Consider the following 24339-nt stretch of genomic DNA (forward strand, 5'->3'; position numbering starts at 1 on the left):
AATTTCCTGTGAAAAGGATTACATGCATCTCCCTCCTCCCCCCCCCCCCCCCCGACAATGTGATTTACAGCCAAAACATTGGCAAATCCCTCAACTGAAGCCTGAATAGAGATCTTTGCATCCAAGTTATTTTAATGCAACCTAAGCTTTGCTGTGGGTGGGGAGAAGCGGATTCTAAAAATACTCGGGTTACACAGAACATTTCCAAGTCTGCCCCTTTCTTAATACAGGGACATCTGAAATGGCTTGTGAATACAAAATAATAGGATGGTGGCCTTTATTTAAGGACAAATAACACTATATAGGTCTGTGCACAGGAGCCATTAGTACTTGATATATCTGGAGGTGATGACGCTTCATGCGGTGATAAGCCGATAAGTCACAGATCAAAATCACAGAACAGGTAACCTCCGCAGTCTAAGACCACGTATAAATGGTACTATTTTAAACAAAAACAGAAATGGAGCTAAAAGTCTTGAAAACTTAGTAGGTTTTCATAGCAAGAAGCATGTAGGAACAATAGACAAGAGAGTACTCATTAAGAACAAACAGAACTTGCCATCATATCCCAGATACTAGATTTGATGTCATTACTTACCAAACCAGCTATTGGAGTTGACAGACGATTGATCTTCTTAATGATTCCAGGTTTGATCTTGTTAATCAAACTGAAAAGAAGTCATATGATTTTGTTATATAATCAACTTTACTTAAGAATGGAGCATCTATACTTATTAAGAAACACTAGGTATATTGTCCTAACTCATATGCCTTCAACCAAGTAAATTTGAACCTATTAATGCCCCCTAAATTTTTTTGTAAATCAGCTTTCTAAGAAGTGACAAGCAACAACAGATTGTAGAAGCAAAAATGGGACAGGTCACACACACAAAAAAAGAAAGAAATCGCTGAGAATGGCAAAGTGAAAAAGAAGAAACGAAAATACCCGGGTACGCATAGGCCGAAATGGATCTATGTTTCTACTACTTGAGTGGCAACGTTAATCAGACTCAATTTTCCCATTTAAAGATTTTCTTCAGATAAAAGTTCTGATGCAGAAGATGTCAAAAATATATCAGAATATTATTTTTCAGTGTTCAGTGTGAAAGCTCTGATATTCCTGTAAGTTTAGGAAATAAACTCAGTTTTTGTATGCTATCAAGTCCAGTATGATGTGTGCATCTATCATTTTTGGTACGTGTAATTTACACACACAAGTCCTTTTCAGTGATCCAGAAGAGACTGCACCTCATCTCACTCCTACTTTATATTGAAATTCATAATTAAACTGAGACAATAGTTGAATACACAAGGCCAAACGCACACCTTGTCCTGCAGTGAGGATGAGGCACAGGATTCCTTGCGCATTTATGCCCAGGTTTTCAGTCACAGAGGTAGGGAAATACTGTGGTCCACCAAATTACATGCTAGACCACAGGATCAACAGAGAACGTGGACCTCAGGGCACCCTGCAGACTTCATCTGCCTATGTACCTTTGAGGATTGTGATGCCTCTTCTTGTTGCTGCTTGTCTGGTCAGATCCTCTACTCCACAAAGCATCAGTAAGGTTTTGTGATCTACCCACACCAATGCAGAGTCAGGACCAGTTTAAAGCTCGATGTGGGAAGAGGCATTTTTTGCTCAAGCAGCAAATATATTTGGAAAATACACAAAAAGAACAGCGTTTACCTAAACACACTGGAATGGAGAATAGGTTTCTAAGTGCCTGCAGAAGAAGAAATAATGGCTGCGGGTCCTGAGATTTTTCAACGCATTAAGTTATTTAGTAAACAAAATACATTTGATGACTTTTCCACAAAAAAAAAAAAAAAAAAAAAAAAAGAGATACCTGTTGAGGTGGAATTTAAAAAAGTTTGGAGTGTCATGTCTCCCCTTTTTTTATGATCTTTCAAATGCATAATTTTTGTTTGCTTTATTGTACTTAAGAACATGAAGTAGCACGTGATCAGGAAAACTTCAGTGACTTTCTTCCTCTAATGTGTACACAGGAGATCTGCTAAATGTAAAAGGCTTTTTATTTTATCAACTACTGATCACTTAGGCAAGATGCACACTTGGTCATTAAGCAGGCCAAACAAACCAACTGGACTGCTGTAGGAATACAGGGTGCAAATATAGGTCTTGTCTGCTATAGTTTAAGTCAAATGTATCAACTCCAGAAATAACATATCTGTGGACATTAAACCAGCTGTGTCACAGGTGAACCAAGGAAACGAGCAATGTCATGTCTAGTTTGTCTCCGCTATTTAAGATCTTGCACTCTATCGACTTTGGTGAAAATTAGACACCTGAAAACCTTTCTGCATCTTGGTCTTTTCTGTTTCCACAGAATTTCTGTGAAAATCACTTCTCCTTGTACTTCAAGTATGTTAAATTTAAAATTATGACACAGGAGGACAGCTATATGATTTACTGCAACATAATGAGGCATTTTTGCATTAAAGAAAGTTGCATGCCTCCTAAGGCAAGCTGCTCAGCTGAAGAAATTACAGGATGTTTTTCTTGCATATAGCTATTAATTACAGATAAATTTAACTGATTTGCATTTGGCAGATGGAGGTTCATATTCTTTTGCCAAATAAGCATCAACAATGAAGATATACGAGGATTAGAATGTATCAGTTCACTGCCAGTTCTTAAAGACACTATTTAAGAGTTACAGCTGAATACAATACACACATCCCACTAAATACATATTTGAAGAAATACCTTCTTATTAAAAGTATAAACTATTTTTATTGCTACATTCAATCCAGTTAACATTTGATTATGTAAGTTATGAAAATACAGAGTCCATCTCTACAACACCCTTCAGTCTTCAAAATAAATCAACTCCTATGTATCACAAAGAGAACTGCAAAGCAACTAGCAAGCCAGTGTGATGGGCAAAGGGCCCAAAGGAAAAAAATAAGGGCAAGACCAGAAGACACAATAACATTCACAGATGGAAAAACACAAGAACGTTACCTTATTGAATTTTCTTTGGTTATTTTGGATATACAGTAAAAAATTCAGATAACTGTACCTTTTCCGAAAATTTTCTGAAAGTTAGCTTGGCTGAACTGATTTAAAAGTGGCTCTGAGATTTGAGATTTTTTTTTAAAGGTCCCAGGTAGTCCTCTAATGAGTTTTCTCCTCTCTTACTGGTATTCTAATGACATTTACACCTGCTGTTCTTTAAAATACTAAGGGATTAGTACCGCTTCCAGTCCTGGAAACCTGTTCCAGTAAGTACAAAACCAATTAGAGATATGTGGAAGAGACCTGATGAGTGGACATTTTACACCTCTGACTCAGTCTAGCAACGAAACTAGACAAGTCCCATTATTGCCAATAATTACCTATAATATATAAGCACAAGGAAGCTTTTTAGAGAAAGCACTCCAGAAAAAGCTGAGGTCAGAGTTTGTTGTTGAAAGCAATAACTGAGTCAGTCCAGAAAATACTGAAACTGGGGCTGCACGTGCACATATATGGCAACATATTTCTACATTACAATGAGACCCAATCCATTTACTTTCATAATTTTAAAGTGCTTGTTTAAAAAAAAAAAAGGTATGTTTTTATTAAGTATGCCAAATGCCATCCAATAGATTCTACATTGAGATACTTGAGTGTAACCATAATTCCCCAGAAGACCAAATAGTCCCTCTTAGGTATTATTGCTTATATATACTACTTACTACATATACTACATACTACATATACCTATATTACTTACTAATATTGCTCTTCAGTATAGAACATGAAATCAAAGGCCTGTCTGTTATCTTTAATTTACAGTTTTGTAAAGTTGACTTCAGAAATGAACTACTTTAAAAAGAAAAGTTCTCTGGGTGTAACGTTCTCTGTTTGGAACAGGTAACTTCCAGGATTTAGAGAACAATGAGCACACAGAATTTACAATAATTTCTTACAGGTGGGTGGGGATGGGGGATAAAACCCCAACAACAAAAGCAGATATACAGGTAACAGAGTGCCTTGATCCCAGCCACGGCCACACTACCTTGCACAGGCTGAAGAGAAAGCCCATGAGCATCATAACCAAAAAACCTCATCAACTGGCCAGAGGATGAGCACGATCTTCTTGCTAGCACATGAAAGCGTGCATAGGACAACACAGGAAACATAGATCTTGAGACACAATGTTTGAAACAAACATCATGTATATAAAAAAGGAAAAAATTACTTACTGCAAAATATTTTTGGTACTTCAGAAAAAAATTTCAAACAAGAGGCCAGCATGGAAACAGGCCAACTGATGTTAACCTGAAGGTTTTTTATATAGTCAATACTCACTCGCATAACAGGACTCCATTCTCTAGAGCTGCTCGAAAGTCTTTGGTTCCAAAGCTTTTCCCAGTAACTGTCTATAAAAATAAGAATTGAGAGTTAACTGGACATGCACACAAAATCAGGACTAGTAAGAGCATCTAAGATGTACTAAAAATCCCCAAACACACTATTTAATTCAACGCTTAGTTCATACTATCTATTATTTTCTTATATTAATTTCAAAAGAAGTTTTTAAAAAGCAGTTCTTTATGCCTCAAAAGAAGTCAGATCAAACATCTTCAAATAGTTTTCTCTACTGTAAACCAATTGTCAGCTGAATTCTGTGGGAATACTTATAATTTTCTAAAGCAGTACCAGCCACACAGAAAAGCATAAAATGAATTTCAAACAGAAGTGTAAAAGAGAGAAAAAGTCTTTTATCTCCTATTCCATATTACAGCTTGCATACTTGTGATATCTGGCACAACGTATTTTAATGGGGTTTTTTTCTTGCCACTCACACCTAAGGCAGTGTGACTAAAGAACCACTCTGGCAAGTCTGTATCACCACGTGCACATCAATTCCCATTACTTAGCAAGCGGCAGGACTATACTAATGGGACTACTTATATTCAGAGTGAAAAGCAGTGAACAAGAACAACGTCTTATAAAGAACTTAAGATACCTGATGCCAAAAGCATTACCTACAGGTTTTCAGCAAAGTTATTTTCCAATAAAAAAAAAAAAAAAAAAAAAAAATCTGCTCCTGGCATTAACTCCCTCCATCTCAAACAAGACCATCAACGCAGCAGCACCCTGCTCAAGTCAAAACACACTTGGATTCTTCCTACTAGATCCCCCTTCTGCCCACATCCCTTGAAGGAAGCAAATTTGGCATATTTCTTCTAAATACTCAGATTAGTAACCCACATGCAAGTCAGAAAAGGAGTCAATATTCCTAAAACAGTCCAAAAGAGGGTTTTATCCCAGCTGGGCAGACAAATCAAACACTAGGAAGGGCATTTATTTGAGCTTGGAGGTCACCAGGTTCGGTCACCAGCTAATTACAAACCTCCCTTTGGGGATCCTGGCCGTCCCCCATACTACACAGGACTTCAGGCACACAATTAAATGTGCTGTGGAGCCTGCGTGCATCCAGACCAAAGCTACTGGTTACCACACTAATTAAGGAAATTAGTAGTGAAACAAATGAGATGTGCTTGGTAAAAGAGCAAAGGAAAGGATGTAGCTCTTTAACAATCTGTTACGTTATCACTCTATTATTTTTTTCTGGAATTGCAAAAGGAATGTATACTAACACCAGAAATGCTAGAATTTAAGCCAGTAGTCTTTACGTAAGTTATTTTTTAATTAAGAAGCTGCAACTTCAATCTCCCTATTGAGAACAAATTTAAATGTTACAGAAGTCTTCTTTAGGGTTTAAGCTTTTTTTCTAGGATTTAGCAAATAAGGAGAAAGAAAGAAATTATGACAAACCAACTCAAGATAAGAAAAATTTCAACATTCAGGTAAAATTAAAAAAAAAAAAATCAATCCAAGAAACTTTTCACAACAAAAGATGACCGTGATTCCCCTGGGAGAACTTCATTTTATACAATATTCATTTAACAGTCTGTTCTTACAGAAGAGTAGGTACTGCATCTTAGCAATATCATTTTCAAGAACAATTTCAAAACACAGCATCTCAAAATTACCCTTATCTCAAATAAAAGATGGCCTTTTGCTTCCAAATTTGTATAAAAAGCTGTTACATTTAGTGACATTAATTTTGGGCACTGAAAGTTTAAATATAAATATTTGTGCGCCCTAGGTAATAGGGAATATGTGTTATAAATTAAGCCCTTCATTCTGCAAGCTACAAACTTGAAGTTTGTAGGATGGGGGTCTAGCTTTATGGTTACATTTCAAACTCCAATCAATACTTAGAGTCCAAAAGTTATTCTCATTCCGGAGTTGTTGCTGACATCTACAGGACTACAGAGTCCAAACGTCTGGTTTAATATAGACCATTTACTGGTAAGTCATGCATGCAATAAATGGTGAGATGTTTCCTTCACCTAGAGTTGGGCCCATCCCAAACCTGCAATATCATATATCCACAAACAACCTTCACAGTGAATTCCTTAAAAAACAAAAAACAAAAACAACCCCCCTAGAACTGCAGCATGTAGCTAAGGAGATCACTCCTCAAAAATTATTCTCAAGAAGTCAAGGAGCACATGCCACTGAAGACAGGTTAGACTTCAGCATAGCCCCTCCAGAACACAGGACTGCCACACTGCAGTGCATAACCATGGTTTCATGGTGTAACTTGTGTTTTTTTCCACAACAAAACCCCCAAACCTCAGTCTCCAAAATGGCATGTGGAACATTTTTGACCACCACTCAGTCTTCAGGCACACGACATCAGATAACTAGAGGCCATCCCTGAACAACAAGCAGTCCAACTTGAGTTCAAGGTTGTAAATGCTACCATTAGACTTGCAGACCTCTTAAAACTACATTAGAGGACATTACACTGGAAGCATTTTTACTAATTTATTTGTGCAGCCACTGTGGCAATCAACACTGATTTGACAGACAGGATGGAGCTGTCAGACCAATCTCGCGACACACAGATTTTGACGACTACATGGTTTGTTGACAGTAAAATAAAAGCATTGGTACTGCCAAGTTAGGTTTCATTAATACTGACTTTTAAAGGATACTAATAATTAAGTAATTAAGAGGTATTCTCAAGGAACAATTTAACACTGGTGGCTTGAAACCTAAATGTTTTCCAAGTTGCACAACACCTTGAATTTGTTGATGTCATAAAAGTACTCCATGTTAAACCTGGCTTTCGTACAGAGACAGAGGACTTTTCTCAGCATGGACTTTCATCTGGCTTATGCCCAGTGCAAGCACAGCTGTAACTATTATGGCCTACATAGGAACTAGGTATCATTAAAAAAATTGAAAGCCACAGACCGATACAGAGTTCCTTCACTTTTAAAAACCTGAGTAAGACAAAATGAATCCCACCCTGAGATATTGTATCTTCGAATAATGTCTATGATTTGTGAGTCACTGTTTATTCATTAAAACTGGTTATACTGGGTGTGGTACTCTTATGTAATAGGCATAATTGATTTTCGACAATTTTTCAACCTCTTAGGCCATGTGAGACACCAAATAATAAAGGAAGTATCTTGCAAAAGCAATTTTTATCCATGTTTGAACAACATCTTTGTTCAAATTATCTCTCTTTTCTCTCCTTCATTCAGCTGAATGTATTCTGCTTCTTTCTCTGCTCTTTTGATAGAAAGAGAGCAATGACATAATTAACGGCTATATCATAAAATCATGTTTAATTGCTGCTATAAAACAGTTTGATTTATTTTTGTAAGACAGCCTCCCCTTAATACTTTGGTAATTTGCAATTGCCAGGTCCAAGCAATTTACTTCAAACAGTACGCAAATCAGATCTTCATTTAAATTTAGACATTTTAAAAATGCTTACACACACACACACACACACAAAGAGGGCTAGTTTAATTTCAGGTTTGCTGTGATTCCTGTAGGAGGAGGCAAATCAAGAAGAAATAACCAAAGATCAACCATTCTGAAGATGGCATGACATCAAGATCATGATGGAGTGAACAAAAAGCACATGGCACAGAAGAATATGCTAATTATACGCCTCAATACCAAAATTAACATTGAGTACATTTCTTTGGCTTGTCCTACTAGAGGCCAAATATAGCTGATGATAATAGGCCTTATTTGCCTTAAAAGCTATTCAAAATTGGAAGATTTTTCAATGTTAATAGAAAAACCAAACTAAGGGGGTTCAGGTCAAGGTGTTTCCGTGGTTTACACTGGTTTGAATGGCTTTAGCAGAAAGGGAGCTCTACCGCGGACGGTAGATATTTTCAAGTGGGTTGGCTTCCCATACATACCACCACATGCAACTCAAAGTGCAAAGGACTGGCAGTTTCTCAGTTTAACCAGAAATATCAAAGCTAGACTCTCCCCATCCAATGCAAGACTCACACCACATACACAGGCATGCTGGCTAACCGATTCTCTATCGCAAAAGCGTTAGCTGCTCAGAAACTAGGAGATGGCACTGCATCACGTCCAGCCTGTGACCTAAAGGATGCCTTGCTGCAGAGGACCCAGGTACTCGCCATCCAGCCTGCTCCACAGTTGACACAGGCCAGCTCTGCAACCTCCATCTTATTCAGAGCTCCTCTACCACTGCCCCATGTAGACTACACCATTTCAAACCATGCAAGGACCCCGTGCGCCGATTTGAGAGAAATGCTAACTGCAACAGCATGAAGCACACAGCTCCCTGATGTAAAATCATAGGTTAGGGATGGAAAATTCAAGAAAAATACTAAACCACGCATGATAGCAACAGCCTTAATGCAGGCTGACGCAAGGATCTCATGGGGCAAACAATTAATCGGATGGTGACCTCAAGGATACTACACTGACTCATGAACTTCAGGTCCTCAGCTCAGCCTGCAACAATAAACACAGAGTTTATCCTGCTGCAGAGAGGACTCCTCATGTGCTGTAGGGAACTGGGACAATGATATGAATCTGATGCTGCAGTACCAACTTCACCATAGAATTTCAGCTACATCTGCCAGTTTCTGTCACAGTGCCTGCCTTGGTGGATCATACACATCAATGTCTGAATTACTACCTTGCTAATGGCCTTTCTTTCCCCCACCCCAGTTACAAAAAATCTGGATCAGATGACATGGCAAATGGCTCCATCCTTACATAATCCCAGTGTTACATATCTCCATTTACAGCCCTCCTTTGGCTCTAACCACCCTCATCCAATACATCACTCCAGAATGGTACTGATACTGTAAGATGTACGAGGAGATATATAGGCTACACCCACAGGCAAAAAGCAAGCGTTCAAGACACTCCCAATGCTCTGGCACCTGTACAGTTTGGTAGGGCCTGGAAGTAGACTCATAACACATTTTATATGGTATTCTGAGTCCACTGCATTATATATACAGTTGTTAGTTACATGCTCTACCTCAGCCTGACGGATTTTACCTTTTCGGGTCTGTCAGGAAGGAAGAGTAACACATAAAGAAAAAGCAGGTACTTCTTCCTCTCTTGCATTCCTGTAGGAACTGGTAGATCTTCTGGACTGTGACCATGAGTAGCTGCTTTATGGGACACTCCAGATGTACCACCCAAAGTCCTGCCTCCCCCCTTAACAGCTATTTGTAGTCCTGTTTAAGTGCCACGCAGGATATGAGCTTGTCTTTGAACGGCATATGCGGTAGCTATTAACAAAAATGCTGCCTTTATGCTTTGAAGTAAGGCCCTTGTGGTGGTTGGCCTTTGCAGACTTCCCATCTTGTTTTCTCCTCCACACTGGTTCTTCCTCTCTGAAGTTTGGTTTTTTTTTTAAAAAAAACAACCCACCAACAAACAGACAAAACCAAACCAAACACTCTACCATTGCCACAATTTGCTCCAGTAGTCAATTGGTTTATCCAAATCCTTCCTGAAGGGCAGATGGTAGGAACCATATTCAGAGTTTGCTGCACGCAGTCTTGCACATACAAGTGGCAAAATCAGCCATTTGGGAAGAAAGCCTTTGGCGTTGCAGCAAACACCCTGGCCACAGCAATTACTAGATTTCTCAAGGTCAAGCAGTAGAAAGAGAGTGGCAAGTGGGATCTGCCTCCCCGAATTTTGGGCCCTGGGAAGATGTACAGGAAGAGTGGGCATTCATATCTTCCACCCGCATGAGAACACTGCCGGTACCGCACCGCTGGTAGCAGGAGGGACACCAGGTCCAAAGCAGCCAAGGTCAGAAAGGAAACTGTCCTGCAATCCTCCTTTCTGATCGCAATTTAATTCACGGTTCAACAAACTCTTGAGAGGTCAGGAAGTGCTCAAAAAGCTGGTACCCATAGAGGCTTTCCCGGTCAGCTGTCCAGCAATTAACTTAGGACACTGCCCAGCCTAACAACTTGACAGGAGCCAAGAGCAAGGCCTGGATTTCTACAAAAAGGAAGCTCTTCATTTCAAGTCCTCACAATTCATTGCTAAAATCCATGACAGGCTCAACTCCACTGAGGAGAAGAACTGGAGTGGCTGGAAATAAGAAGGAAAATATCTACCAAGAAATCTGCTGTATAGTCTAACCGCACAGCAAAAGTAAGGCTGAAGGAAATGGATGTTTTTGCCATTGATCACTTATGCTGGTCCACGTGAATGTTCCCCTTTGTAAGACTTTGTTCTTCAGTTGGAATCATTCCTGCTCTATTGCTCAATGCAAAGCTGCACTCTCCTGTTTAACCCCATACCCCAAATCCCTGGACATCACTTCATTTCAGAGGATGTGGAAATTTTTCAATCTTCAGCCAAAACTGCCTTTGATAACACACCAGAACAGACATTTATAAAAGGAAATGACTGATTATTGAAAAAGTCTTACTGTTATTTTCTATCATCAACATAATGATGGGGTCTTATTGTGGTATGCCTTATTGTGGACAGACATGCCAAGACTCCTGAAATAACATACCACTACATTTTTACAAAAGATGAAGAGAAACAATGAATAAGGGACAGAGAGGCACACAATTACCGATGTGGAAGGTGCGAGAAGCCTAGATCTTGGCTCATCAGCTGCTTACACTCTGTTTTTTCAGCTCTTCTGTCAAATTGCATATAAATATACAATCTGAGGGATTGAAGTGAAGTTTTTCTTCCACTATTTAAGGGAATCCCTGACTTAAGGGAACAATACTGCAGAAAAAGCAGGCATTTGGGATCAATCAATTCAGTTGAGCTTTTTTTCCTTCTACAGAACAGCAAGATAAATAAGCTTACTGTTGTTTATACTGATGACTGTACTGACAGCTGTCAAATTAGGAAAACCAACATAGATTAGTTTGTGTGATAAAAAAAGGTCTCACTGTATATGCAGGGATAAGCAGCATAAACTAGACGGAGGTAGGTGGTCCAGTAGGACATAAAACTTGCAAATGCAAGTGGAATTTGAATTACTAGGAATCTCTGAAAAAACAAATAATTGACATTTTATTGTAATGATGTAGGTACATCTGATTTATTTGGAACTTATTAATTCCATAAACAGTTTAAATGTGCATGAATTCTAAGGCCACTATCCTAATTGATGCATGCTGATTTCAACTTTAACCAAGTTTTTACTTTCTCACATGTATTTGCAACTAACTTCAGTTACATAGAAGTGTCCTGGTTTCAGCTGAGAGAGAGTTAATTTTCTTCACAGTAGCTAGTATGAGGCTATGTTTTGGATTTATGCTGAAAGCAGTGTTGATAACTCAGGGGTGTTTTTGTTATACAGAGATCTATTTGTTATTGCTGAGCAGTGCTTACACAGAGCCAAGGCCTTTTCTGCTTCTCACACCACCCCACCAATGGGATGGCTGGGGGTGCACAAGGAGTTGGGAGGGGACACAGCTGGGACAGCTGACCCCAACTGACCAAAGGGGTATTCCATACCATATGACATCATGCTCAGCATATAAAGCCAGAGGAAGAAGAAGAAAGAGGCGGGGGAAACATTCAGATTGATGGTGTTTGTCTTCCCAAGTCACCGTTACACATGACGGAGCCCTGCTTTCCTGGAGATGGCTGAACACCTGCCTGCCCATGGGAAGCGGGGAATGAATTCCTTGTTTTGCTTTGCTTGCATGTGCATGGCTTTTGTTTTACCTATTAAACTGTCTTTATCTCAACCCACGAGTTTTCTCACTTTTACCCTTCTGATTCTCTCCCCCACCCTGTTGGCAGGGGGAGCAAGTGAGCAGTTGCATGGTGCTTAGTTGCTAGCTAGGGCTAAACCACAACAAAAAGTGAGTATTTATGCACTTTCCCAAAACAATGTAAGAGTAACATGATTATTTTAAGATTTGCCAGCTAGGTTCCATACTAGTTCAGTGGTTTGTGGTAGAAGAAGGGTGGCAGTGGGCACCTTAACTGTAATTGTTCCTAATTAAGCAGAGAAAAGGACAAAAATCATCATGAGAAGACAAACAACCAAACATTCAGTTCACTCCTGAAACAACCAGAAACTAATCACTGAATACCTTAAGTATGGAAACACACTGGTTGATTGAAAGTTGTCTTTTCCAAGTAATTCACAGTATAATGGTGGTGTACTAGAGCTGGATGTTTGTTTCTGCCATAGGGAAAAAAGTTTTTACATTTAAACATAGCCAGGCAACGAGGAATATGAAGGAAAGATTTCTAGAAGAGCAATTGACTGAGATCACAGAAGTGGCGAGCAGAGATTCCAGTTTCACTGCTTAGATAGCTTTTAATGATTGTGTTTCATCATGTAAGCGCTCTCCTGCTAGCCAAATTTTGAACTTGCCCATTGTGAAAGCCAGTCACTCTGCATGCCATTTCTTTATGGTTTTTTCTGAAGTGTCTTCCAATGGTTTGGGTTGGAAGGGACCTTAAAGATCATCTAGTTCCAACCCTTCCTGCCATGGGTAGGGAACACCCCGTTGGTTGTTACCTGACTTCAAGCTATTAATGCCTTTCCAAGCTGAGGAATAAGCCATCAAGAGATAAATGAATCTATGCATAGCTGTGTCTCAGCTGGACTCCTACATAGTGTCCACCTGGGGCATACGAAAAGCTTGCCTTGGACAGAAAATAAAAAATAATAAAAAAAAAATCAGTATGTTCTCAACATCTCCTTTAGGAAGTTGAAATAAAAAACAAACCTGGAAGAATCTCAGCAACAACACAGCTTAGAAAAGAGGCCTTGCAAGAAGACTTAGACACACGACTGACAGAACGTTTCGTAGGGCTGGCTGAGCAGTCCAGTCACAGAAGAAAACAATGATCTTCCTGTCGTCCTAAAATGGCATCAGAGCCTCCTTTTCCACTCTCTTCCTTGTGCCCATGTGAAGCGTTTGCGTTTAGAAAATGTCCTGCAATCACCCAGATGACTTTGTTCTTTAATATAGTACTAACAATAAAAATAAAGTTTAAAAAAAAAAATAAAAATCCCTACGTAACCCCCTCACACATCTCACCGCCTCTCCCCAGCCCCAAAATGACCACAGCAACTAAGCCAGGGGTTCCAAGCAGCGGGGAAGGGCACCCCGGGGCTGGAGCCACGGCATGCTGGAGATGAGAGAGGGATAACGTTTGGACTTTGCGCAGATTCTTGAGAGGCTTAACATACCCAAAGATCAAGGGATTCAGCACCCTGACAGCCAGGCAGTACATGACCGATGTGATGGCCAGCCACGCACCCTCAAAGAACTTCAAGTTCAGACAATAGTAATAATAATAAAATCCCACTCCAAAAACCTCTATGCAAAAATCTGTCTATACCATTGTTTTTGCTAAAGGAAGAAAAGCAAAGTTTAACAACAACTGCAGCATCTTGGTTTCAGGTGAACAAGAAAAAAAAATACTGTTTTTACAAGCTTGAAGTAAAATAGAGGCATTACTTGAAATATTGACGGATAAAACTTAGTGATACTAAAATCACATTTGTCTAGGGCAAATGTAAAGAAAGGATTAAAGCAAATATAAACTTGGGCATTTTTGCTGTAGAGGGTACTAAAGTCACATTGTCTAACACTTTAATCTCTTATATGTAGTATTTTAAGTAATGTTTCCACTTCACTGTAATTGAATCTTTAAATATTTCGTTCTTGTTCATTTCAAACCAGAAGATAAATGCAAGCGATAAAAAGCCTTCTAACATTTGTATTTCCTAAGCTTTACTACTATTGTAATTCCGGGTCAGAGAATATATGCTACGAGTTTCAATACAAGCTTTCAGTTCATTAGCGTTTATTTTTATAGGAAAGACCTTAAAGAAAACAATATCTTTGCTTACACTGATTAAGAAAAATATGCTAAAACTCTGCTGCTATTTGCAAGCAGGTCCCTGTTGGGATTATTTACTTAAGTGGCTGAGCGATACAGAGATACCAAATGGCCAAAACCAGAGCGCGCTTCTGCCCTAGATTCCAGTTATCTCTTACAAATCGACTGCTGAGATCCTGGGTGTATTTAATACTTTGATTTTTCATACATTTTAAATGCTCGTGGTTCTCCGGAGGGCAGCGCCAGTGCCATGAGCGAACCAGGAATCTAACCGCAAAGTCCCAAAACTCCGTTCAACAGGAGGAGGAGAAAGGCATCCGATAAAAGAATACGCACGCAAGAGGGAAATGCTTTAGATACACTTGCTTTCGCGTGTTTAGCGAGGTTATTCATGCGTGGAAGTCTTTTCTTGTTGTTACTGGAGATTTGTCAATCTTTTCAGATTTTCCAACCTTTCCTGGAAGCAGTACTTTGAGCAGCATACGTACCGACACGTGGCTCCAGTTGGCTGCAGCCAAAAACGTTCAGCAAACCCCCCCTTTCTCTCTCACACACACCCCCATGTGTGCACACACAGGGTTTGGGGAACCAACAGCCTTCACACCATGTCTCCCCTCCCGTCCCCACATCCCCTGACTTTTGTATCTCCTCCTGCACCCACTGGTTTCCAACCCATTTCACCGGGTTTACTCATCTCATTAACAAGGCAACAGATGGGCAGCGAGCAAAGAAATTGTGTGGAAATGAACGTTTAACAGGGTCAAAAGACACCCTAAAGGCAATTAATGTCACATACAGAGTCTGGAAAAAAAATAGTCACATCACTTCCCAGTAAACTATGGCACTTGGCATTAACTGTGGCACTTAAACAATAGCATTTAGAGATTTCATTATCTAGCAACAGTTATACAGAAATAAACTTTCAGGTGGAGGTCACTGAAATTAATGCCGACTTCAGCTGTAGAAATATTATGCTCTTCTCTAGAGTTGGAATAATTCAGGGGGAAGGATTAGCTTAAGAGAACTCCACTGATATTACCTGTTCAAATAAAAATAAAAGCAAGATCGTAAAGCTCTTGAATACTACTATGATTAGTAGTTGGGGTTTTTTTTTTTAAACTACATTTAAGTTTCAAGAAATGACAGTGAGCAAGCCAGTAGGACAGGCTATACAGAACTGTGACATCAAGAAAGATGGTATTTGGGGGGATTTTGTGTGGTTTTGGGTGGGGTTTTGGTTTGGTTTTGGGGTGGTTTTTTTTTTAGAAATTTTTAAAATCTGAAATTTGAAGTAATATAAACACACAAATAATTATTTTGGGATATTTGAAATACACTGCGTGCACTAAGTTACTAAACTGGGAGCAAGACTTCTGAAGACTCCATTTCCCAAGGCTCATAGCGACATACTTAATTACAGGTAACGAGCTCCTATATTACAGCGCTGGATGGCAGAAGACATTGCCACTGCTTTGCAGCACCATCTAATGAGAGACGCCAGGTACGACATATGACCAGAGGCTTTGTGCTTATATATAGTCCTTCTCTTTGGCAGGAGATGAAAGAAATTGCCTCTAGCAAAGAAATTAAATAATTGCAGTCAGAGGAGGAAGGATGGCTACGGAGGAAATTGAAGTCCAAGGGAGCCACAGAAGGATGGCGTGCATCTGAAAAGATGACAGGAGCACAACTAGAGGAAGCAGAGTATCAGTCTGGGCAAAGGAATAAGGACGTTTAGGCTCAGTAAGTTTTGCTGACCAACTCTTGTCTCCGATTATGTTGTTGAGGAGTTCTAAAATATGAGCATTGCCCTTTTAAATAGAAAGGATTTAAATATAAAGGATTATTTTAAATATAAAGGAATATTTGGTGAACATGTAGCAAGTTACTGAAGTGTCTTTATGATACTTGGAGAACTGTGATGCGAACATGGTTTTCTGCCTGATGACACACCTTTCAGCTTTTCAGGGGATCCTCTTCCAGCTATGCCTCCTTCAAGATGCTTTTGTCATCTCACAGCACACATGGTACCACTCTGAACAGTAGCCTACACTACTTACCCATTATTCCTAATTATATCTTCCCCCTCCCCCTCCAGAAGTAACTTCTTTACTGTTTGAGATTTATTTGCCTTTACAAAAATAAAATGTCACTGCAAGCAGAAATCAGGGATCAGGCTACCATCAACCTCAAAATCAGGACTTCACCCTACTTAGAGATTAAAGATGACATGAAAAGGCCCTTCTTTATGCACCGCACCGCCCTGTCATCTGTCTTTCCTATCAGAACGTTTCAGTCTAGTCATTTGAATATTTATTAAGCCAAATACACCACTAGCAAACTCGTTCTCCATGGAACTCTTCTGCTTGGTTTGCAAAGCCACAGACAGAAGCATTAGCAGCTGTCAAAGTCATAGGTTGCCCCACGCAGGGATAATTGCTGCGCTTCAATTAAAGAATTAAGGTGCAGAGCACGGAGGAGAGATTGTGGTCCAGAAGGGAAGCCACAAGTGACAACTGCTGCTCTTCACAACTCTTTCAACACTTCCCCCTCCCTCTCTTTCCTCTTCGACATCATCACTTGCCACCCCACTCCCGATCCAGGCTGAGCATCCATACAACCCAAGCGTTACTCAACCACCTCCAGCGCGGCAATTCCTCCAGCCATTTCACTGCTCCCCTGCAAACGCAGCTGTACTTATTTAGTTATTTAAGGAGCCAAACTGGTTTGACAGAGTGCTTGCCTCCTCACCTGGGTGTGTTTAGAGGAGCCCAAGATAAGATTGACTGTCATAGAAACCCTGTGTAGCTGCTATGTACACTGCCCAGAGGTAGGATTTAATTACTAGTTGAAAGCAGCCAATCTCCCCCTTATTACAGAAGACAATTATAATTTGCTTATATTTATTATGACATCCTTGCAGAAATGTTCATGAATCTTTGTAAACAATTCCATACCCTGCAAAAGAGAGGCAGAAATTTACCCCATAGTTTCCATATTCAACCCATTAAGCATTTAAAATGAGAACTCTCAATATCCCTAAGATTGAGCCCAATCTTTTTATATCACTAGAAGATTCCATGTCACTGAAAGAATATAATTTATTTTCCTCTAGAAAAAAGACCATATAAAATAATTTATCCGCATACAGCTGATGCATCAGCTTTCTCAAAGAGAGCCGCTGACCTGAAGTCCTGTGTACAAAAAAACAGAGAGATTCCAGACTATAGCGGGCTAGTTCACATATATTCACATAACCTCCCCTAATGATACAGCCAAAAAGCTCCACAAAATGCACACCAGAAAAGCACTGGGATGCAAGCAGGCAAATTGTACCAGAAAATGTTCTATCCAGAACTGTAAAAACAGTCTTGGAAGACTACTCTGTTCCATTCATTTAGTAGGATTACACTTGTACCTTATAACCACAGAAAAGATGCACTTTCTAGATTATAAACAGATGCATGTACTTCGGGCATTATTTGTCTCTAGCTTAACTTTCTTCTGTCTTTAAAAATAACAATGCATTAAATGGAGATATATTATCAGTAACCCACAGAGAGTCTCATAGACAGCGAATATCTATGTCCCGGAAGACTGAGCTTTTCTTCTACCGTAGGCAAGATGCATTTCAGGTTTGAGCCACAAACATCTGGTTTCTATGACCAGATGCCTTCCAGGGCTCGCAGACTTGAAGAATGTCTGAAGTTTTGCCTCGCAACAGAGACAAAGCATAGACTGCCCCCAATTTAAACATTTTCCTCCATACATATTGCATGAAGTTATGCCAATTTCTGCTGCTTGATCTGGTACATGATTACCGTTTTTTACGAATTTAACCATTCATTACAGCTCAGTAAAGCAGTTGAAGACACTTTTCCTACCATAACAAAAACAAAACTGGGAAGTGCTTTTAACATTAGGTCACTGCTTTATCAAAGCAGAAGGATGTCTTTGGGGTTTTTTTAATTCAAAATTCCAGAGAGAAAGGAATGGTACTTTGTATCATCGATTTTATTTCCGATGCAAGATTTAATTTTGTTTAGGGGCATCACAAAATTATGCATTTTATTAGATACACGTCCTCTCAAATATTTTCTGTTAGAACAAAAAGGGGGATCTAACTTCAGGTTGAACCATTCAAACACCACTTGCACAACAATTATAGACTAACAAAGGAATTATCCCATTGCGTTAAACTGGTTGTCCATCTTGCCCAGCATCCTCGGTCTGACAGTGACCTGTACCAGGTATGTCAGCACCTTCAGAGGGTGAGGAAGGAAGATACCAGTACTTTCATATTTAGAGCAGAGGAGTTGTAGCCTTCTCTATAATTAAATGGTAAAAAACCCACAGATAGGGAGAGCAACACATTTTCACAGTTCTATTGCATCAGAAATCATTACAGAAAGGATTGTACCACCACCACTTCCTCCTGCCCCCATATAATTTTTTTTTTTTAAATATTTGCTTGCTTAAAGATTTGTTTGCTTGTAATATACAATACAATAGGGAAATATGTATCCAGAACAAGCTGGACAGAAGGCTAACTTAAATCCGAAGTGTTACATCTATACAATGATTTTTTAACTAAGGCATATAACCACAAATATGCTATTAAAAACTCATATATCTTACGCTGGCCAATCTTCTCCAAGACTGGTGCCTCAGTTTGAGAGCCCACATCGATATCGGGTGTGAATTCACACAGAATCTGGGTGTCACTGCAAAATTGATCTCACATATCTCCTGACATATTCTGACCTCTGCTGTTATAAAGTGGAATTTATTTTGACAATAATTTTTTTTTCTTTAAAACATTGCCTTCAGCTGACTAAGAATTTTCAATATCTGCAATTATTCAGGGTAAAGAAATGATAGGAAAAATCACTTTTATTTTAAACCATGAAGCACAAAAAAGTGCCCAAGCTTTCTTTTCCCCCTCATGTTCCTATCATGCTGTCATTTATTATAAGCAGCATATTTGACATAAATATACATACTCTGTTCTTCTAGCATCTGGACTCTACATATGCTACCAAACCGTCCCACATCATCTTTCTCTTTTTACGACAGATATCAGCAAAACCACCAAGCACACCAATATACAGACTATCGTTAATCTGAAACTATTCAAACAGCTAGTTTTAGGTAGCACTCTCCCCCCTCCCCTTTTTTTTTTTCAGTTTAAGTTGCATTTTCCACTACAAAAATATTCTACAGTAGACTAGCAAGCTCTCTTAATTATGTACAAGTCTAGAACTTTATACTGAATTTTAACAATACTGGTTAGTAAAGAAACCATTACCCTGTACATTAACATCAGTGAAAGTGTAAATCCGAATGAATTATGACTATATTGGTTGACAAGATTTTGAAGGCAGCAAAACACCACTTTTTAAGTGATAGGTACACTCAGAAGGGAAAAAGAATAAGGAGGGTGTGCATCATCATGCTCTACTTCTAAATTTCTCTTTCCCTCCTGGATAAGAAGTCTCTTCTCAGATCTTGAAGATTAAGGCATGGACCTTTACTGTACTTATCACAAATGCTCAAAGAATATTTGCTCTTCCCTTCCCATAATGCCCAATACACTTCAAAATGAAACTGCACCTACAGCTTGCATTATTTCTACCAGACTTGCTGATTTCCCTTGGCTTGGGAGATGATGATAAAGTATTTGATCAAATATTTATAAACAGTATGAATTTAGGACTATATGCTCCCAGTCAGATAACGCTTTTCACTAAGGAATAGAAAGACAGCGGCACAGTGCCCAATGAGCATTTTAGCACCAAATACTCTTTTTATCCTCATGTTTAACTAGGAAAGAGACCCTAATCTGAAATCAGCAAGTTCAGCCTCATGCCAAGAGCCTACCTCTTTTAGAGTTACAAGTAGGAAATAGTCTTGTTCAGATCTTTGGCAATATTTCCTTAAAAAAAAAAAAGTTTGTTTTAACCAACAACTGTGTTGTTTCCCAGTAATACTAAAATTAATAGGTTTTTTATTGTTCTGCATGTAACTGTTTTCACATATGCATACAGTTAAGTGATTTTTTTTTTTTTTTTTAAATCATTAAATATTTTGCTTCTGCTGGGACAAACATACAGAAATTTGCCATAACGCCTCTATTGGAGTAAAAGCAGGAAATGCAACAGCCTAATAGGAATAAACCACTGAATCTTAAAGGATCCTCAACTACAACTAGAAAACAGTCATTAAAACGCAGCGCAGCAACCTTACTCCATCACACAGGTGTCCAGGGCACAGACAGCCTGTTAGCTTACACACACCTCCTGTTCCAATAACCATCCTCACGTCATCAGAGGGCTGGAGCACCTCTCCTATGAGGACAGGCTGAGAGAGTTGGGGTTGTTCAGCCTGGAGAACAGAAGGCTCCAGGGAGATCTAATTGCGGCCTTCCAGTACCTGAAGGGGCCTACAGGAAAGATGGTGAGGGACTGTTTATCAGGGAGTGTAGTGATAGGACAAGGGGTATTGAGTTTAAGCTGAAGGAGGGTTGATTTAGATTAGATATTAGGAAGAAATTCTTCCCTGTGAGGGTGGTGAGGCACTGGAACAGGTTGCCCAGAGAAGCTGTGGATGCCCCCTCCCTGGAAGTGTTCAAGGCCAGGTTGGATGGGGCTTTGGGCAACCTGGTCTAGTGGAGGGTGTCCCTGCCCATGGCAGGGGGGTTGGAAGTAGATGATCTTTGAGGTCCCTTCCAACCCAAACCATTCTATGACTCTATGTTTTCTTTTGCCTTCAGTTGCAACTACCATCTGCTGGAAACTAAAACAGAGAGGGCCCCCAAAAACATTACTGCAATTCCAGTAACAAATACCTAGACTGTCTCCCAGGATGCCAAGCAATGACTTATACAAACTATGAGTGTCCTGTAGGTTTGGACATTACAGTTGATGCCTTAAAATATAGAACTACTTTTAATAAGGCATGCCAAGGCAGCTCAGTTTCCCACTCAAAAATTTGATTAATAAAGACAGCAGTTTTGCACAATATAAGGAGGAAGCCTCAGTTCTGCTGTCTGTGTATAGAGAACCACCCAGCAGTACCTTGCAGATTTATTTATTGTTTTAAAGGCTATTACAGATTCTCGTAGGTGTTCAATCAAATGAGTAAAGTACTGTGGTTAGTTTAATTTTGTATTCTATCAAAAATGTGATGAAAAACTGAATAGCCTAATCATATTACTGTTTGGTTTAAACAGGAACTCTTTGAGAAACCAATTAGCAAAAATAGAAGTGCACAAGATTCATGCAACTAGCATAATAAAGCGTCTGGCAAGTTGAAGTGAAAAAGTTACTAAAGACAAAAGGTAGAACAAATTCTACAGCCATGCTGGAAGAAAAAGAAAGGACAGATGAAGGTGAATAAATAATGACAAGATGGCTACAATGTTCAGTTAAAGAGCTGTCAGATTCTTCAGAGAAGCATGGGACTGGGTAAACAACCACTGAGAGTATAAGAAAAATGTTGAAGATGGCAAAGCCTGGAAGGACTTGCTTAATTAAAAGTTCTTCTGTGTTCTAGAGCCTGCTCTAAGCCATTAGCAATTATCTTCAACTCAAAGGGCTGGAAAGGTCTCATTGACTGAAAAATTAAAAACAAAGATCCCCTTTAGAGGTGTGATGACATGGGAAGAAACCAGAATAAGAGTTAGGAAAACATTTAGACTATTCTCCCCAACTTCACTTTCTAGAGGGATGTTAAATACTGCTGATTCCCCACCACCTCCAAGCCACAGATGTTTGGAAGGGAGGTAACGCTTTGGTTTGGAAAAAAAAAATAAATCACATATAAATAATTATTTTTTCCTGCTTTGGCAAATTAACTGGTCTGATACACAAGAAGAAAAACAGTAAGTGGGCTACAGATGGACTTAAGTTATACAACTGGCAAAAAGCCTTGCTATTTTATTTCAAGACAGACAGACTGTGGAAATACAGACTAGGTAAGCAGATTAAAAGGCCGTTATGTGACGGCAGGAATAAGATCGCACACGTAAAGAGCGGGTTTCTAAGGTGCAACACCAGACTGGGATAAGTACTAAACTGGACGCAAGAGAAGTTACTTCAAATTCCAGGACTCTCTAGTGTGTTCTTTACAGAATTAGGTGACAGACTGCAACCATCTTACTTACAAACCCAAACTGACACGTGACATGAGCATTAAGTGGGGAGATGAGAATTTGCTGTTCTAATCCTGAATTGGAACACTGGCCTAAAGTTCAGCAAGAGACAATTCAGCAGAACTTATGTCAAAACGTTAACTTTTTTTTTTTAAACAAGAGACTTGACCTCAGTTTGTAGTCAGTCAGCCCCACACCCTTTTATGCAGTGCCACTGCCTTAAGTGGTTATTTACCAGTTTGCATTGGTGCAATAGTTAGTTGTCCTACTCTTAGTTTGGTACGTGCTATTGCATACATTGCACTTCAAGACAAGACAGGAAAGAAGCTTAAGAATACGAGGAGTAGTTATTCTAGAGAAGAGATGAGACAGAGGGAACGGTTCCAATTTATCAAAGCAAAAGTTGCAAATTCAACCAATTAGTACAAAGAATATTATCTCATATTAGGGAAGAAAAATTAACCATAAGAGTTATGTACCATAGACCAGTTTGCCAGTTTTTTTGAGGTTAAAAAAAAATGCCAGGAATGGTCTAGGTATAAGAATATCTGGTCTTACAAGAGAGTAGTCATGAACTACGTGACCTCTGAGCTCCTTCCAGCCATATATGCAATTTCCACATGAAAGAGCTTATTACTCATTCAGTCTCATCATCTGAATACCAAATCAAGAGAAAATTCTTAGTTAAGCATGTATGCATCTGCAGGATTTAGGGCATAAGACAGAACAAAGTGAGTTTTGGGGGGAGTTTTGGTGTTGTTTTGGAAATGAGGTACTTCACAGCAACTGCTCAAAACACATGATAACCCAGATGCAAAAAATGTCTACACAAAAATCGGTTCATTTTAGGATGTGTACTCTAAGTGTCAAATCAGAAATCCCAACTTATAGTGCCGCCTATGACCTGACATTGTGTCTGTTCCCCCACCACGGGTATACAGTTTTTCTTTTTTGTTGTTTTAACAAATATTCCCCCCTCAAGTAACTATAATTATTCAGATCAGGATAATTATCAACTCTGAAGTTGCACAGTTTAAGTAGCACTTACCTATCATATATAACTCAAACACCAGACTCTAACTCTAATGTTATGGTAAAAGTTCCATAGGGAACTATGATTTATTAGAATTTAAGGGCTAAGGTACTGGTTGGATCTGATTTATGCTCTCTAATGAATTCTGCTCCCAAAATAAATTCCTCTGTATGGCCTGTTAATTCTCATCACTTGCTGAGGGTGGGGAGGAAGGTTATTAATGTTACATTGCTTAGAGAAGATCTTGGTGGTGCAGCTGTGCTCCTCTAGTGGCCTTCTGCCTTGGAACCACTGGGGATGCTTGCATAGAGATGGGAGAGCGCAAGGTGGTGGTGCTGAGGTTGCCTATGGCACTTTCTGCATTTCTACAGAGATTGCGTGACAGTGTCAGACAACATGAAAAAAAAAAAATCTAGTTTCCCTTTCCTTGATGGAGGATTGTCTTGATCTAATAAAAATGACTGACCTACAAGCTCTGAAGGACAGAGGGCTCCTCCTGGGCACTTCCAGTGACAGAGTTATGTGGGAATGGGGCAGGTACCAGTGGAGAGAATAGCTCCAGCTACTGCAGTGTTTACTTTGAAGAACCTCCAGAAACCACATAAGAAAAATAACAGAAACATATTTTTTGGAAGGGAACATTCAAAGTAAAAGCAGGTCTGGACTTCATTACATAGCTTTTGGTCACAGGTGCTACATGAATTCACCTGCTCAAGGCATTATTTTAGACACACACATTAAAAAAATAAAAACACATAATAAAAAACCAAACAAGTTTTTGTCACCTCAAGGAGGAAGATGCAAAACCCTACACAGCCTTGCTGCCAGACGAAGGAACAGAAGACACACAGGACAAAAACAGAGAACCCTGGAAGATGTGCTGTTCATGTTTACATCCAAGAAATAGGGGGGTGGAAAGATGAGAACGGCCACTTTTGATGCCCACCCCATCCTTTC

The 24339-nt window shown here is 39.4% G+C and overlaps 1 protein-coding gene across 15 annotated transcripts in view; it reads right to left on the reverse strand.

Moving 5' to 3' along the window:
• Positions 1–24339, reverse strand: part of LMO7 (LIM domain 7) — a 134937-nt gene that overhangs the window by 93632 nt on the left and 16966 nt on the right. For all 15 annotated transcript variants that reach the window (XM_075741676.1, XM_075741673.1, XM_075741670.1 and 12 more), the window contains exons 2-3: positions 4322–4392; positions 599–668 (exon numbers count right to left, since the gene is read on the reverse strand). In XM_075741676.1, coding sequence (XP_075597791.1) covers positions 599–668; positions 4322–4392 — 141 coding nt within the window. The remainder of the gene's footprint in view (positions 1–598; positions 669–4321; positions 4393–24339) is intronic.

The sequence above is a fragment of the Balearica regulorum genome, chromosome 1, assembly GCF_011004875.1.
Source record: "Balearica regulorum gibbericeps isolate bBalReg1 chromosome 1, bBalReg1.pri, whole genome shotgun sequence".
Classification (NCBI taxonomy): domain Eukaryota; kingdom Metazoa; phylum Chordata; class Aves; order Gruiformes; family Gruidae; genus Balearica; species Balearica regulorum.